The 16178-nt window shown below is 52.2% G+C and overlaps 1 protein-coding gene across 1 annotated transcript in view; it reads left to right on the forward strand.

Annotated features, from left to right (window-relative positions):
* LOC101561378 (general transcription factor II-I repeat domain-containing protein 2B) overlaps positions 1-16178 on the forward strand; it is a 45949-nt gene that overhangs the window by 3829 nt on the left and 25942 nt on the right. The window contains exons 2-8 of the mRNA XM_023714308.1: positions 6552-6655; positions 8352-8490; positions 10970-11089; positions 11534-11717; positions 11824-11852; positions 13807-13861; positions 14646-14718. Of these exons, the coding sequence (XP_023570076.1) occupies positions 6557-6655; positions 8352-8490; positions 10970-11089; positions 11534-11717; positions 11824-11852; positions 13807-13861; positions 14646-14718 (699 nt within the window). The 5' untranslated portion in view covers positions 6552-6556. The remainder of the gene's footprint in view (positions 1-6551; positions 6656-8351; positions 8491-10969; positions 11090-11533; positions 11718-11823; positions 11853-13806; positions 13862-14645; positions 14719-16178) is intronic.

Genomic DNA, 16178 nt, shown 5'->3' on the forward strand with positions numbered 1-16178 from the left:
CTCTATCTTTATGTTAATACGTTTTGCTATCTAACCTGTGGGTCAGAATCTGGCCAGCTCCCCACACAGACAAGCTGGTATTTTTTATTTGTTTGTTTGTTTATTTTTGTACCAGGAATAGAACTCAGGACCTTGTGCTTGCCAGGCAGGTGCTTGTGCCTCTGAGCTGTCTCCACGCCCCCGTGCTGGTAATATAAATGTATTCTATTGTCAAGATGATAACACAGGTTCATCAGGCCTATGGCCATCGGAGCTGAACTGTTTTCTTTTTCTTTGTTTCCCTCTTTCCTGCTCCAGTCCTTGGGCTTCTGCAGAAGCCACAAAAGCCCACCCGTCCAAAGTCTGGGACCTTTTCCTGGGGGAAGAGGGGCAGGGGCAGATGCAGAGGGCTGAGGTACTGTGTGCAAGACAGTGGTGTCAGCTTCTGAAGCCAGGAGCTTCTAGGTCATGCTGACTGCTTTCACCCAGCAGGCTGAGTTGTCACAAGAAGAAATATCTTTTTATGTTTTTTGAGATAAGAGGTTTTGCTTGTTTGTTTGTTTTTGCGGTACCAGGGATTGAGCTCAGGACTCTGCGCTTGCCAGGCAAGTGCTTATTCCACTGCGTTATCTCCCCAGCCCCTGAGACAGTCTTGATATGCAGTTCAGGCTGGCCTCCAGTTCTCAGAGATCCTCCCGCCTCAGCCTCCTGAGGGCTGGGACGACAGGTGCGCACCCCCACACCCAGCAGAAGAAACATCTTTGGAAGCAGCCTCGCACACCCTGACATAGCCGTAGAAGCCTTCCGCTGCCTGTCTGGGGAGAGTCCCTTCAGCGCGAGCCTCGATTTGGTGGACAGCCCCTCCCCCAGCTTTCCTAGGCAGAAGCGCATGGGCTGTGATATTTGGCCTGCTGGCATTTTTGTTATCCCTGGCCCACAGATCCCATTTTTTAAGCATTGCCCCATGTCCCTTAACCTCCCTCCTGTGCCCTCTCCACACACCCCGGCCTCGGGTCCCCGGTCTGCTGCGTTCCTGTAAGGTCAGCTTCGGCTTCCAGATCAAGGGAGCCATGCGGTCTTCACCTTCCTGTCCTGCTTTATTTCACTGAGCGTAGCCTCTTCTGGCTCCGGCTGCCTCGCTGCAAGGCTTCCTTCCTCCTGAAGGCTGAAAATGATTCCATGTGCACGCACGTTGTGTTGGGGTGCACTTACCTGGAGAGGGACACCCCTGCTTGTCTGGTCGCCCACCCTGGTTATCGGCGCAGGAGCCACCAAAATGCAGATTGAGGCCTTTCCACTCCTGGATCCAGAGCAAGTTCTCCCTCCTTTTTTTAGCAAAGCAGGGCGCTGTCTTCTGACCTCACTGTCCTCGTTTGTGTTCCCACCAGCTGAGAGAGCGCTCTCCCCTTGCAGCCTGGTCCCGGTGTGTTATTTTGTGTCTTTTTGATAATAGCTACCCTGGATCCACATGTGAGTCAACCTTTGTGTGTTTTAAGAAAAAAAAAATGTTTTTGTTTCGTGCTGGCGATTTAAAGGAAACAGATGTCTGATGTGCAATTGGAGGCCGGCCAGCTGCGTGTTGCTCGCAGCTGCCGCTGAAGCGCTGAGCGGCCTTTTCTCTCTCCTTCTGCCTGGTGATTCTGGCGGCAGTTAACTGGGTCACATTCTTGCTGCCTGCTTGGACTGTTCTGTTTTCTGTTTGCATTCATCTCATGTCATTTATTTTATTTTTTTTTTTTCATTTATTTTATTGTAGTGCTGAGGACCTAATCCGGGGCCTTGTGTGTGCAAACCAAGAGCTCGCTATCTACTGCTGCTTTCTCTATATTTCTTTCTTTACTTAATTATTATTGTGTCTTTTTGAGATGGAGTTTTGCTCTGCAGTTCAGGATGGCCTTAAACTCATTTTACAGCTCTAGTTGGCCTTGAACTCACAGCAAGCCTCCTGCCTCAGCCTCCCGAGTGCTGGGATTCCAGGTGTGTGCCAACATGCCCAGCCGCTTTCTCTTCTTTAATGTTGCTGGAGATAGCACCCGTGCTCTTCACACCCGGTTACATCCCCACCCCTTTGGGCCCAAGCTGGTCTCAGGTTTGTAATCCTCCTGCCTCAGCCTCCCAGGGCACTGGGATTACACCTGTGCCCCACCACAGCCAGCCTCTTCTGTCCACTCTGGCTTTCCCAGGGCTGGAGAGGGAATGCAGGGCCTTGTGCACGCGGGGCAAGTGCTCTGCCACTAAGGCCAGCCCTGGCCCTGTCTGGCCTGTGCCCTGGGTCTCTGACTGGGCTGCCCCTGCCTCCTTGTCCTGCTGCCCACGGGTCTTCGCCTTCCACTTCCAGCTGCTAATTTTGTTCACATGAGTGCTAGACCATTTCATGGCACCTGGCTCTTTTGCCCTGATCACCTGTTGTGCAGCGTGTGTGTGTGTGTGTGTGTGTGTGTGTGTGTGCTGACCAAGCAGGCACTGGGTTTTGGTCACCTGTGTCCCCTCCCTGCACTTCCTTTGAGGTCTCACATCCCAGGGGCTCAGGACTTCTTAAGCTATGGATATGAATTCTATATCAGGGATGGGCTGTATTTTCCCCCTTTGGTGACATGGCCCTAGTGACTTGCGGCCCGGCAAGAAGGCAGCTGGACTGGTGCAAATGAATGTGCATGACTGTGTTCCAATAAAACTTTATTTGTAAACATAGCTGTCTGCACTGGCCCCACAGCTGCACATGGTTGCTTTCTTTCCAGAGGTTTGCTTTTCATTAGCAAACTAGTGTCCAAAAAATGGGGAACAAGGGCACAGGGACAGCTGGGAAAAGTAGTATGACTCAAGAGGCTGTGTGAGTTTTATATCGCTGGGTTTAAAGGAGCAAAAGTTAGCCATACTGTGTGGGTATAGACCTGCAACTTCAGCACTCTGGGAGGGAAGGCAGGAGAATCACAAGTTCGAGCCTAGTTTGAGCAAGACCCTGTCTCAAAATAAAAAATAAAGGAAAGGGCTGGGCTCAGTTTGAAGGCTGTGGGCCCCATCCCCTGTGCCAATAAATGGAAAAATGAATGAATGAGGAAGGAAAGAAGGAAGGAAGGAAGGAAGGAAGGGAGGGAGGGAGGGAGGGAGAGGGGGGAAGGAGGGAGGAGCAAGTTGGGAGAAAAGGCACAAGGTGATTAGTGTGGAATGATTTTTTTTTTTTTTTTTTGGTGATATCAGGTATTGAACTCAGGACCTTGTGCTTGCCAGGGACTTATTCCACTGAGCTATCGCCCTAGCTAGTATGGAATGTTTGAGGTCTAAATGAACACTGTTGGGACTTCTAAAGACAAAAGGAGGTGCTGATGAGATAGCTCAGTGGACTAAAGCACCTACTTAGGCACGCGCGGGACCGCAGTGCATCCCTGGCACCACTTGTAGCCCCTCCCCCGGGGCTGCGCGCGCGCGCGCGCACACACACACACACACACACACACACACAGTTTAGAGACAAAAGGAGTTAAGCACCAGACAGACTTTGAGAGACTTCAGTCTGTGGTGTCGGGAATGGGAATTTTCCTGGGCAGGAAGCTCTGTGCTGGCTCATGGCTCATGTCTCTCTGTCTCTGTCTCTGTCTCTGTCTCTGTCTCTGTCTCACCCTCGGCTTCCTACCTCCGCCTACTCTGCCAGGAAAGGTGAAGGCGAAGGCAGCCTCGAGACACTTCTGCTTTTTCAGCCTCACTGGTAGCACAGGTGATGCCGGCTGACAGTATCTGTTTTTGAGCTCTATCTGGTTTCATTTTGCTTTTTGTATACAGGGGCTCGCTATGCCCCTCAGGCTGCTTTGGAACTCACTTTGTAGCCCTGTTTATTCTTTGTTAAGAACCAAAGTGGTTTTTTGTTTTTTGTTTTGTTTTTTCAGTCTTGAAGATAGAACCCAGGGATTCGCACTGAGCTACCTACCCCTGCCCAGTTTTTAGTTCTTTTTGTTCTGGGGGAGAAAGAGAAAGAGGGAGAAGGAGAGGGAGAGGGAAAGAGAATGAACCGACCAGCCAGGTGTGGTCCTACACAGCTATACTCCCAGCACTAAGGAGGCTGAGGCAAGAGGATTGCTGTGAGTTCAGGCCAGACTGAACTATGCAGTGAGACCCAATCTGAAGCAAAAAGGAGTGCCAGCATGCACTGAGACGGCAAATGAGACTGGGCGTGGTGGTGCACACCAGCAATCCCAGAGCCTGGGATGGCTTCGATTTGAGCTCCCCAGCCTCAGCCTCCCAGAGTACTAGGATTACAGGCATGCACCACCATGCCCAATCTCAATCCCCATCTCAGCACAGCATGTGGGACTGGGGATGGAACCCTGGTCCCTGTGCTTGCCAAAGCAGGCGCTTTAGTCCGCTGAGCTATCTTACCAGCCCTGGCTGACAGCATCTTGATCCTCTGATCCTTTTTACTTTCTCTTCCCTTCCAGCATTCCTCCCAGCTCCACACACGTGGGGCCCTGTCTCCGTCATCAGTCTTCTGTTCTTTAAATTATTTATATGTTGATTTTTCATCTAAGAGAAATCACACAGTATTTACCCTTCTGGGTCTGATTAATTTTACTTAACATTATGGTGGTCTCAAGACCCCTCCACTTTCTTACAAATGACGTGACTATGTCCTTCCTGAGGGCAGAGCAGAACTCCACGAGTGTAAAGCACACACCTGCCTCATGTGCTCATCTGCTGACATAAGGCTGCTTCCGGTTCAGCTCCTGTGCCCTGTCCGCTGTAAGCACAGCTTGCTGTAGCACAGTGTTTTTCACTTTTGAGAAAGATCACCTAGAAGGCCTATAGCTGGGTTGAAAGGAATTTCCAGTTTTAGTGTTTTTGAGGAATCTTTATCCTAATTTCCACAGTGATTTACTAGTTTACATTCTTTCCAGCAATGTAGAAGGGAAAAAAAAATGTGGAGGAGTTCCTTTCTCCCCACTTTCTCCATAGCAGGATGGTTTTTTGTTTGTTTTGTTCCTGATGATAGCTACTTTTTTCTAGAGTAAGATGGAATCTTGGTGTTGTTTTAATCAGCATTCCCTTTTTATTCTTTATTTTGAGACAAGGTTTTTGCTAAGTCACTAAGTTCCCCATACTGGGCTTGAGTTTTTTTTTTTTTTTTTTTTTTTGCGGTACCAGGGATTGAACTCGGGACACTTTACTTGCCAGGAGGTGCTTATTCTACTGAGCTATCTCCCCAGCCCTACTGAACTATCTCCTAGGCCCTTTGAGCTTGAACTTGTGATCCTCCTGCCGCAGCCTCCCAGAGTGCTGAGGTTCCAGGCAGCAAAACTAAAATTATTTCATTTTTTGTTGTTGCATTTTGCAGTGCTGGGCTGGAACAGGGCTCAGACAAGCATGGCAGCGTTCCTCCCCTGAGCTTCGGCCCGGCAGTCCTCTTAGAGCCCTGGTAGGATGAACAGCAGAAGCGTACTAGTCAGTGTGCGAGTGGACACAGATGTGTCCGAAGAGGCCTTCAGTGGTGCCTCTCTGCGCAGGTTAGCAGGTTGGGCAGAGTGACTCCATGCTGGGTCTGGGTTAGCAAAACTTAACCTTGGTTGTCCGCAAATCTGCAATGAAAGGAAGTTACTTAAATATTGTCAGCATTTTCTGCCCTGCTGCTGTCGGAGCAGCTGACAGAGGAGCAGGCTAAGCGGGGACCAGGCATGTGCCATCCCCTTGGTGGCCTATTGCTGAGGGGCTGAGGCCGGTGTACCTGGGGTACCCTGACATCACTGGATGATTCATGGGAGGACAGTGACCGGCCCAAAGCAACACTGCGGGAGCCTGCAGCGGGGCTCCGTGACCCTGGGACGTGGCCACACAGAACACGGTACCTGCGCCATCGACATTGCTGTCCTCAAGCCAGAGCACAGAGCGTCAGGATCTCCTGTGCCCAGCGCAGAAGCAGGGATCTTAGGCTGACAAGTGTCACAGCCGTAGCTGGACAGGAACTCTAAGAGCAAACCCATCCACGACTACCCCAGGAGGGGCTGCCGGTGGTGTGGCACAGGGATGCATTGCGTGCTTAATGTGCTCACAGCCACCGCGCTCCCAAACCCCCAACAAATCTTACAAAAGAGCCGCCCCTCTGACCACAGAGGGACCCTTGCGCTCAGAGGAGATTCTGAGCAGGCTTGGACGGCTGTGTCTGGTGTCCTCTGAGGGGTCTCTGCTGGAGGTGTGGGGCTGGGGCGGTGGTGGGGCCTGGGGGAAATGGGGAGAGACCGGGGTAACGCCCGCAGAAGACACAGACGTGGTTCTCTCTGGGTGAAGTGGGTTCCTGCAAGGGCAGCAGATTCAAGAGAAGAGGTTGGTGTGCCGGGCTTCCTGTGTGTCACTTGAGACAGGTCTCACTGTGTAGCCCAGCGTGCCTCAAACTCATAGTAATCCTCCTGCCTCTGCCTCCTGGGAGTGCTGGGACGAGTCCAGACCAGGCTTCCTGCCTTGCTATGAGCTCATCCTCCCAATCCTGAGCAAGATCTGGCAGATCAGATCGGAGAGGAGGCCCCCACCCCCGAGCGTGTGCTTAGGACCCAGTTTCTCCCACTCACTCCCCTGTTACTTCTCTTGCACAGGGATCATGGCCCAAGTGGCGCTGCCCGCACTGCCCAGGGAAGACACGGAGTCCTCGGAGCGCAAGATGGTGGTCACCTTCCTCATGTCCGCGCTGGAATCCATGGTGAGGCTGAAGGCAGGCTGTGGTCCTGCCAGCGCTGCACAGAGGGGTCACTGAGAACACCGCCCCGCACAACGCCCCGCAGCGTCACTGGCGTGCACATGCTGAGGCGCCTGTCTGTGTGAGCGCAGCCTTCAGAGAGGATGCTGGGCTGCTCACATTATTTATGCACTTTTTCTTTTGCAGTATTTGGGATTGAACCCAAAGCCTTTGCACTGAGCTCCATCCCTCGCCTCGTAATTTTTAGATTGTGAAACAGAGTCTCAGCTGGGCCTGGTGGTGCATGCCTATAATCCCAGCACTCAGGAGGCTGAGGCAGGGGGATCATTGCAAATTTGAGACCAACCCGGGCAACAAAATTAGCTCCATGCCAGCCTAAACTACATAGTGAGTCCATGTCTTAGAAAAAACAAACAAACAGAGGCTGGGCTTAAACTTGTGATCCTCTTGCCTCAACCTCCTAGAGAGCTGGGCTGACAGGTGTGGGCCTCCATGCCAGGCTGGGGCCTTTATTCTGCCTCCCACAAGGCCTCCTGTCCTGTGGTGTTACAGTGGACACGTGCGTGTTCAGGGTCTCCACAGGGAAAGTGGAGTGGGGACACTTTTAGGTTAGCAGGAAGTCCCTGCATGTGGGTGAGCAGACATATGTGTTCCTGCATCAGCCAAGGAGGGGACAGGACCGTGGAGTCAGGGCTGGAGCTGGTATGCAGGAGGCACACAGCAGATGTGGACGGCCGGGCAGAAAGGCGACTTCCTACACACAGGCAGAAGCGGGTCTGGAAAACCCCTCCAACAGCTAAAATAACAGAACTTAAACAGGATCTGCAGACTGTTCTGGCGTCCTTGGGTTGGTAGGACGTAAACCTGCAGCACTGCCATAGACAGCAAACGTGTCGGTGGTAGGAATCACACTTCTGCGTCTCTGTCGTTGGCAATATAAATGCAGTGAGCCACGCTGCAAGGCACAGTCAATTCTCCCTCCGTAGAAAATGATAATATAGAGCTGTCAGCCAGCATGGTGGGGCATGCCTAGAATCCCAGCTCTCCGGGAGGCTCAGGCAGGAGGATCACCAATTTAAGCCCAGCCTGGATAATGTAGCTATTTAGTGAGGCCCTATCTCAAAATTTTGAAAATTTAAAAGGACTGGGGTTGCTGGCCATAGTGTCTTGCTCCTAGAGTACCGGCACTCAGGAGACTGAGGCGGCAGAGTCACTGCAAGGTCAAGGGTGGCACAAACTGCAAAGCGAGACCCTGTATCAATAAGCAAATTAATTAAAATAAAAGGACAGGGAGTGTAGCTCAATGCAAAGGGTCTGAATTCAATCCTCAGGACAACAAATAAACCCTTCTTGTCATTTTTACTCCTCTTGCTTTTTTTGGTAGTGCGGAGGCTTGAACCCAGAGCCTTGCGCCTGCTAGGCAGGCATTGTACCACCAGGTTATGCCCCCAGATGAAAGGATGAACAGATGTCCAGGAAAGAATCTGTGTCATACACTGAGAAAAAAAAGATGTTGGAGAAGAGGTCAGACAGTAAATAGATACCTGTTCTTCTCTGGGTTTGGTGACATTTACTTACTTGATCTGTGTTTTTCTTGGTGATTCTTCTCATTCTCAGCAAGTACCTGCACTTGTCCTAATTTGGCGTCTGTCCAGCGGACTTCTTATCCTCCACGAGCCACGTTCTTCTTCTCTTTCAGTGTAAAGAACTGGCCAAGTCCAAGGCCGAGGTGGCCTGCATCGCCGTGTATGAGGCAGAAGTGTTTGTGGTGGGCACCGAGCGAGGCCGCACCTTTGTGGACGCCCGAGCGGATCTGCAGAAAGATTTTGCAAACTACTGTAGGTGCTCACAGTCCTTCCCCGTCTTTCACAGCTCTTACAAATGTTGCGGGCAAAGCCAGGTGCGGTGGCGCACGCCTGTCATCCAGCACTCGGGAGGCGGAGGCAGGAAGATCACTGCGAGATCGAAGCCAGGCTGGGCTCCATAGTGTTCAAGACCAATGTGAACTGCAAGCGAGACCCTGTCTCAAAGCACTGAGGGGGAAAAGGTTTGCAGGCCAGCCTTGGAGCCCTACAGCTCCTGTTGTGCGGTTCTGATGACCTGCCCTGCCTGGGCCGGAGGAGTCGCTGCTTCACAGCCAGAGGCTGGGACAGGGGTCTCCAGTTTGCACTCCGCCCTCCATAGTCCTGTGGGATTGTAGAATCAACCTGAAGAATATTCAGTGTCCTTCATTTGTAACATAAACCCACATTTTAGGAAATATTCTTCTATTAGTCCTTCCCAAAGAAATGGGAGAAACCCTTCCAGGGCCGGTTAGAACTAAGGTTCCAGGGCTGGTGAGATGGCTCAGTGGTCTAAAGCACCTACTTAGAACAAGCTTAGCAAAGCACAGGGACCGCGGTTCAATCCCCCAGCACCACATGCCAGCCAGCCCCGCCCCCTGGTGGGCTGAGCTGGCCACACACACACACACACACACACACACACACAATAAATAAATAAATAAGTTTTTTTTAAAAAAAGAACAAAGGTTCCTTTGCACTGAACTACATCCCCATCCCTTTTTAATCTTTAAGACAAATTCTCCTTCAGTCATAAAGTCCCCAGACGGGGCTTGAAGTTGTGATCTTCCTGCCTCCACCTCCTAGAGCTGGGATGACAGGTGTGGGTTGAGGGGCGGGGTCAATACAGTGCTCCCCAGTTTCAGATCTCACAAGAAGCAGCAAAGGTTACAGAAGGAAAGGCGTACACCACACCCAGCAAAAGAGCACGCACTTTAGGGTTAGGGTCTCTACCTCTGCGGCGCATCTGCAGAGGGCTGTTAGCCGTGTCACCCTCCTTAGAGCACAGAAGAAGAGATGGGAGTGGCGGCAGAGAGCTGCGGGCGACCCTGTGTGTGTGAGCAGAGATGGCTGCGTGGACTCATCCATATGGCGGGCAGATGGTGGGTTGGCGTGCGTGTGTGCATTCAAATCCGTGGCACAAAAATCTCTGGCCACCCAGGGAATCTGCTCTACCCTGATGTCTCCCCATTTTACAGCATGTCCTTGATGTCCAGCTATAGGGGATCTATATCTCTATCTCTGCATTTGCTTCTAATACTAATAATTTGTGTTTCTCTACCTTAGTCTTTCCAAAGATTGTCTGCCTTACTTCTCTTTCCAGTGAGCAAAAATTTGGCTTTGTTGATTTTTCGGTATTCTTTATTTTCCTCATGATTTCTTTCTGCTCTTTAAGTGCTTTGTTTTTCTAGCTGCTGCTGCCGCCGCCGCCACCACACCCAGTCTCAGTCTCAGTTGTGTCTGAGCATACCCCAGGGGCTGGGGATCGAACCCTGGCCACTGCACTCTGCCTAAGCAAGTGCTTTAGTCTGCTGAGCTATCTGGCTGCCCCTTTTCCTAGCTTCTTCTTTTTTTTTTTTAAATCTTTTTTTTTTTTTTAATTTTTATTTATGTGGGGGCAGCTCAGCCCACCTGGGGACGGGGCTGGCTGGCATGTGGTGCTGGGGGATTGAACCGCGGTCCTTTAGACCACTGAGCCATCTCACCAGCCCCTCCTAGCTTCTTGATAAGGTATCTTAGCTCTCTGGCTGTGTAGCACATGCGCTAAAGTTACAATGTCAGCCGGTGCTACACACTTTGATACATTGTGTTTGCCTGTCACTTAGTTCAAAATAATTTCCCACATCCCTCTAACTTCTTTTTGACCTTTGGTCATCAGGAAGCCTATTGTTTACTTTCCGAATATATGAGGATTTCTTTGGGCATTGGCTTTGGATTAAATCTCACTGCAGTCTGTGAAAGAGCCCATATTATCTTAGCCCTGTGGAATTATCAAGACCTAATGTGTGGCTCAGACACCACCTCTAAAAATGAGATTCTAGGGGCTGGGGAGATAGCTCAGCGGGCTAAGTGCCTGCTTGGCAAGTGCAAGGACCTGGGTTTGATCCCTAGCACCACATGCTGTGCCTGCCCCGTGCGGAGCTGGCCACTGAGACCAGGCGTCGTGGCGCATGCTTGTAATCCCAGTGTTGGGGAGGCTGAAACAGGAGGATGACTACAAGTCTGAGCTGCATAGCAAGACCCTGTACCAAATAAATATATAAGTAAATAAATTTTAAAAAAATAAAAAAGGATTCTGAGCCGGGTGTGTTGTCGTATGCCTGGAATCCCAGCACTCCTTTTCTCCCTTCTTCCTGTCCATAGCAGTGACAGGGACTGCAGGAAGGGGACACACGGACGCGCGCACGCACATACGCACGCATGCACGCACGCATGCGCGCGCAGGCTGCTGACCACATCCCTCTCGCCCTTGCAGGTGCTGCAGAAGAGCTGGGTGAGGAGAAGCCTCTGCTCCCTGCCGGCGGGATGCAGGTCGGCTCGGGGGAGGTGGAGACCCTCAGAAAGGCAGTAGAAGACTGCTTCGGCCTGTGCTACGGTAACGTCCGCGTCCACAGAGCAGCTGTTCCCAAGTGCTCTGTGGATGGCAGCGTGGTCCCTGCCAACCCACGAGAACACTGCTGCTCAGACGTTCTTCCTTGATCCTACCCCTGGGAGCCCCGTGCCATGGCCAGTGCAGTTTTATTTATTTATTGTTGGAGGTTGGCTGGGGCTTGAACCCAGGGCCTTTGCACTGAGCTACTTCGGCAGACCTTGGAGGTCTTGCAGTGTTGTCAGCTTCCCCAGGCTGCAGGCAATCTGTGACCCTCCTGCCGCAGCCTCTCAGAGTGCCAGGATTACACGTGTGCCGACATGCCCTGCTCCTGCATGCTTTTCCTGCCACCACCAAGGCCACGCGCCACCACCTGTGTTTATGACACTGCATGACACTGGCCGTGGATCGCAAGCACACGCTGTTGAGAGCCATCTGCTCCACTTGTAGGTAAAGCACTAGGCACCACCACCATGGTGCCCGTCCCCTATGAGCAGATGCTGCGGGACCCAGCGGCCGTGGTGGTGCGGGGACTTCCAGCGGGGGCGCCCTTGCAGCGGCCTGAGAACTACGATCTCCCCACGCTCCAGTGGGTCCTGGAGCACAGAGCAGGGATTTCCTTCGTCATAAACAGGTGACCCGCTCTGGGCTGTCCTGGCCACGCTTCCTTTGTGCCTGTGTCCTGCATCTGCCCGTTGTCACACGGGTATGCTGCTGCTAACATGCTGGTTTTCCTGCAGGCCGTTCCTGGGTGCTGAGAGCCAGCTGGGTAAGTGAGTGGGTCCGTCCTTGGTGGCTGCCTCCTGTCACTAGTGCACGTGCTTGGGCACAACTTGGTTCTTATTTCTCCAGTCCTGGGCATTGAACCCAGGGCCTGTGTACTGCACCCCATCCTTGGCCCTTCATCATTGTGTGTGTGTGTGTGTGTGTGTGTGTGTGTGTGATTTTGCTTTTTTTGTTTGTTTGTTTTTTTGTCTTTTTGAGACAAGGTCTTGCTAGGCAGATCAGGCTGGGCTTCAGCTCACTATGCAACCTATTCTGGCCTCAAACGCCTAATGATCCTCCTGCCTCAGCCTCCTGAGTGCTGGGATTACAGGTGTGCACCATCATGCCAACTCTTATTATTTATTTTGAGACAGGGTCTCACGCCGGGCTGGAATTTGCCACCGTTCTGCCTCAGCCTCCCAAGAGCCAGGATTTCAGGCATGCACCACCACACCTAGATGTGTGGGTGTATCTTCTACTTTATCCTTACTAAGGAGGTGTCCTCGGGCATCCAGGGCAGAGCAGTGACCTCAGGCTCTGTCCCTGCCCCTTTCTCTGGAGCTTCTCCATCCAGACCAGGGAGGACAGTGAAGCCCTATCCACATCACGCACATGCATGGTGCTGGCGTCCTGGTGTGGCCTGTGAGTCTAGCTGGAAGGCCACCTGGGCTGTGCCCCTGTGCCTGAGATACCAGTCAAAGGACAGGAGGGGAGGGGCCAGGCTGCTCTCAGGACAGCTGAAGGCCCGTCCCGAAGAGCCCTGGGTGGGGCGGGAATGTGTGGTAGGAAGGGCTTCGTGAGCCCGAGCTAAGGACCTGAATACATGGAGAGACTTTGTGTCTTCAGGGATTGGAAGATGCCTGAGAGCTGTATGGAAGCACAAGGGACCCTGGGTAGCCACAGGAATCTAGAACAAGCACAGGTTGAAAGTTTCATCCTTCCATTTCAAAACCTCTTGCAAGCCAGATGCAGTGGTCCACGCCTGTCGTCCCAGCTGTTTGGGCAGGAGGATCATGAGTTGGAGCCCAGCCTGTGCAGCCCAGGGAGATGCTGTCTCCAGAGCGGAGCAGGGCTCAGGGTCCAGCTCTATAGTGAGGCACCTCCGGGCCCATCTCCAGCACTGTAGAAAAGGGGATCACACAGCAGCAGGCTGAGATAAGTGGGGTCCCCACCTGCGGGCTCTATAGGGAAGCCCTGACGCATGCACTCAGAGGGCCTTGTGGCTGAGCACTGTGGCCACGGCAGGACCCAGAGCCCTCGCAGTGCCTGACTTCCAGTGATGAGGGGCCCCATCCCCAAGAGTAGCTGCACCAGGAGCCCCAGGTCCTGGCTGCACTGGCTGTGCCTTCCTCTGCTTCTCACGGCATGCAGCTGGAACCCTGAGCCCAGGACATCAGGGCAGGAGAGAGTCACGCTGAGGTGAAGAAGGGGGAGGAGCGGGCAGCCGGGGTGAGGCAGCCTGGGGGTAGACGGTGCCATCCTGGCTCAGCCCATTTCTGGAGCCACTGCGAGTCCTCTGCCCCCAGCTCACATGAAAGGTGGGGCCCCAGGTGGCAGCAGGTGACCCGGTGACTGTCATCGGGGTAACCTGCGCCTTTGTTTCAGAATTCTGTCATAGCAGTATTGAGCAGAAGCCAGTCCAGTGCCCCTTGTGCAGGATGTTCTGAATTCACAGTGTCAAAGCTGTTGCCAAAGAGCCGGGAGCGGTGGCGCGTGGCTGCAATCCCAGCACTTGGGAAGCGGAGGCAGGAGGATTGCTATGAGTTCAAGGCCAGCCTGGGCTGCGCAGCGAGGCCCCGGACAAAGCAGCCTCCAGCAGGTTTCCCTTGCTGCTCCTGTCCCATGACCTCTGCTCTGAGCAGCAGTCTTTGTATTTGTTTCTTGGCATGTATGTCATTGAACAATGGTCACACTTCAGGAGCTGAGAGGACTTGTGTGTGTCTTTCTACTTCCCACAGGTGGCCGTGAGACAGGGACAGATGCCAGGAGGTCCATGCTATCACCAAAGGAAAGGTAAAGAACAAATCGTAAATAAAGTCCTAGTCTGCACTAGGTGGGAAGGCGCACACCTGCCATCCCAGCACACGGGGAGGCTGAGGCAGGAAGATCACAAGTTCAAACCGAGACAGGCAACTTAGTGAGACCCTGTCCCAAAATTAAAGACACAAAATAAGGGGTAGCTGGGAAAGCAGCTCAGTTCAACATCCCCACGTTGAGTCCCCAGTATCATCATTGCTTCTCGGCCTTTCGGCTAAGACCAAGCGTGATATCAATCCCCAGAACCAAAAAGAGGGCGAGAGAGGGAGGCAGGAGGCTAAGTTCCACATCTGACCACAAATTGATAGAGGGTAGAAAAATCTTAACATTTCCAATGCAGGGGAGCTGGGCATGGTGGTACATACCTGTAATCCCAGCACTCGGGAGGCTGAGGCAGGAGGATCGCTGCAAGTTCGAGGGCAGCCTGGGCTACACAGTGAGTTCAAGGCTAGCCTGAGCTGCACAGTGAGACTGTCTCAAAAGGACAAAAATAGATAAATAAAATGAGGGAAATAACGTTGTAAGGTACAACATGAAGAGTACATACGGTACCCTTGCTTATTTTGAGTGGTCTTCCTTCTAAAGGGCGACAGGATCCCAGGATTTACACACTGACACCTTTCATTCTGTAGTACTTGAGGAGCCAGTGGGTGGCAGAGCTCAGGCAGTGTCGCATGGGTGCCAGGCTCCACGAGCAGGGGGTTCTTGGGCTTTGCATGGCCTCACAGCTGTCCTGACCAGAGTCCCCTTGTCTTTGCAGCTCTGTCCCCGTCAGTGTGAAAATGGAACCCCTGGAGGACCCCGGTAGGTGTCCTGTGCCCCTGGAGTATCTGGCAAGTTCCCACTTCTTTAAAAAACTGGGGCCCGGGGGCTGGCGAGATGGCTCAGTGGCCTAAAGCACCTACTTGGAACAAGCTTGGGAAAGCACAGGGACCCTGGTTCGAACCCCCAGCACCACATGCCAGCCAGCCCCGCCCCCTGGTGGGCTGAGCTGGCCACACACACAATAAATAAATAAATGTTTAAAAAAAAACTGGGGCCCAAGATCTGTGCCCTGTGCTGGGCCTCACAGCGTACGGGCTGAGAAACTGCCATCTAAAGTATTCGGAAGCATCTCGTTTCAGATTTTGGATTTGGTCAAATTTTGAAATACCTGCATGCACAGCAGGAGATGTCCTGGGTGGGAGCCCCAGCCTAAAAATGAAATTCATCCTTACCTTAAACATGGAGCCTGGAGGTCATTTTATATAGTACTTTTAGAACACCTGCTTCTTTTTTTCTTTTTTTTTTTTTTTTTTTTTTGCCACATTGGGGATTGAACACAGGGCCTTCACACTGAACTATATATCCACCCCTTTTTATCTTTTATTTTGGGACAAAGTCAGGACAAGTTCACCAGGCTGGACTTGAACTTCGGTCCTCCTGCCTCAGCCTCCCAGAGCTCTGGGATTTCAGGCATGCACCTTACCATGTGGGCAGTGTGTGTGTGTTGACTGTAAACCACTTAGATGAGGTCAGGTGAGGAATTTTCCAGGTCCAGTGTCAAGGCAGCACTCAGATGGTTTTGGATTTTGGAGTTTTTCCTGTTTCCGGTTTTCAGGTTAGGGAAGCTTGATCTGGAATGTTCCACTCACGCATCCGAAAATGAGAGCTCCTAGTTCAGCAAGTTGAGGGTACCGAGAAGTTCTGAAAGAGAATCTATGTGTGGATAAAATATTACTTTAGCTGTATTTGGAGCCCAAGTCTGAAATGAGCACAGTGTCTTGTGGTGCACGTGAAGTAGGCTTTCAGAGAGAGCAGGCACTTGTGTCCGTGACATGGCCCACTGCCCACCCCGCCCCCACCTCTCACTCTGTGACGTTGGTGCCGACCGGTCAGTGGTGGGGAAAGTCCCCCTCCCATGGGTGACAGCAGTTGATGCCCATCCTGCTCCTGAAAGGCAAAGCAGCAGGGATTGGAGAGAGAGGCCAACAATGGAAGATGCTTCGGAATCTCTGAAGTTCAATCCAGGGATGGGAAAATACTGAAAACATTAAAAGCAGAAAGCTCGGAAAATTTAAGCAGGCTCTAAACCGAACTCACACAGGTCAGCGGGCCTGGCTCAGCGGTGGAGGCCTTGGTCTGTGTGCCCGAGGCTCTGGGTTTCAGCCCCAGTGCTGTAAAAAAAAATAGTCAAAAGTAAAAATGTCACACACTCAGGCGTGAGAGCACAGGCCTGTAGTCCCTACACTTGAGCGACTGAGGCAGGAAGATTGAAGGTAGGCTGAACCACACAGTGAGACTCTGTATTTAA

The sequence above is a fragment of the Octodon degus genome, unplaced genomic scaffold, assembly GCF_000260255.1.
Source record: "Octodon degus isolate 3935 unplaced genomic scaffold, OctDeg1.0 scaffold00035, whole genome shotgun sequence".
In the NCBI taxonomy this organism is placed as follows: domain Eukaryota; kingdom Metazoa; phylum Chordata; class Mammalia; order Rodentia; family Octodontidae; genus Octodon; species Octodon degus.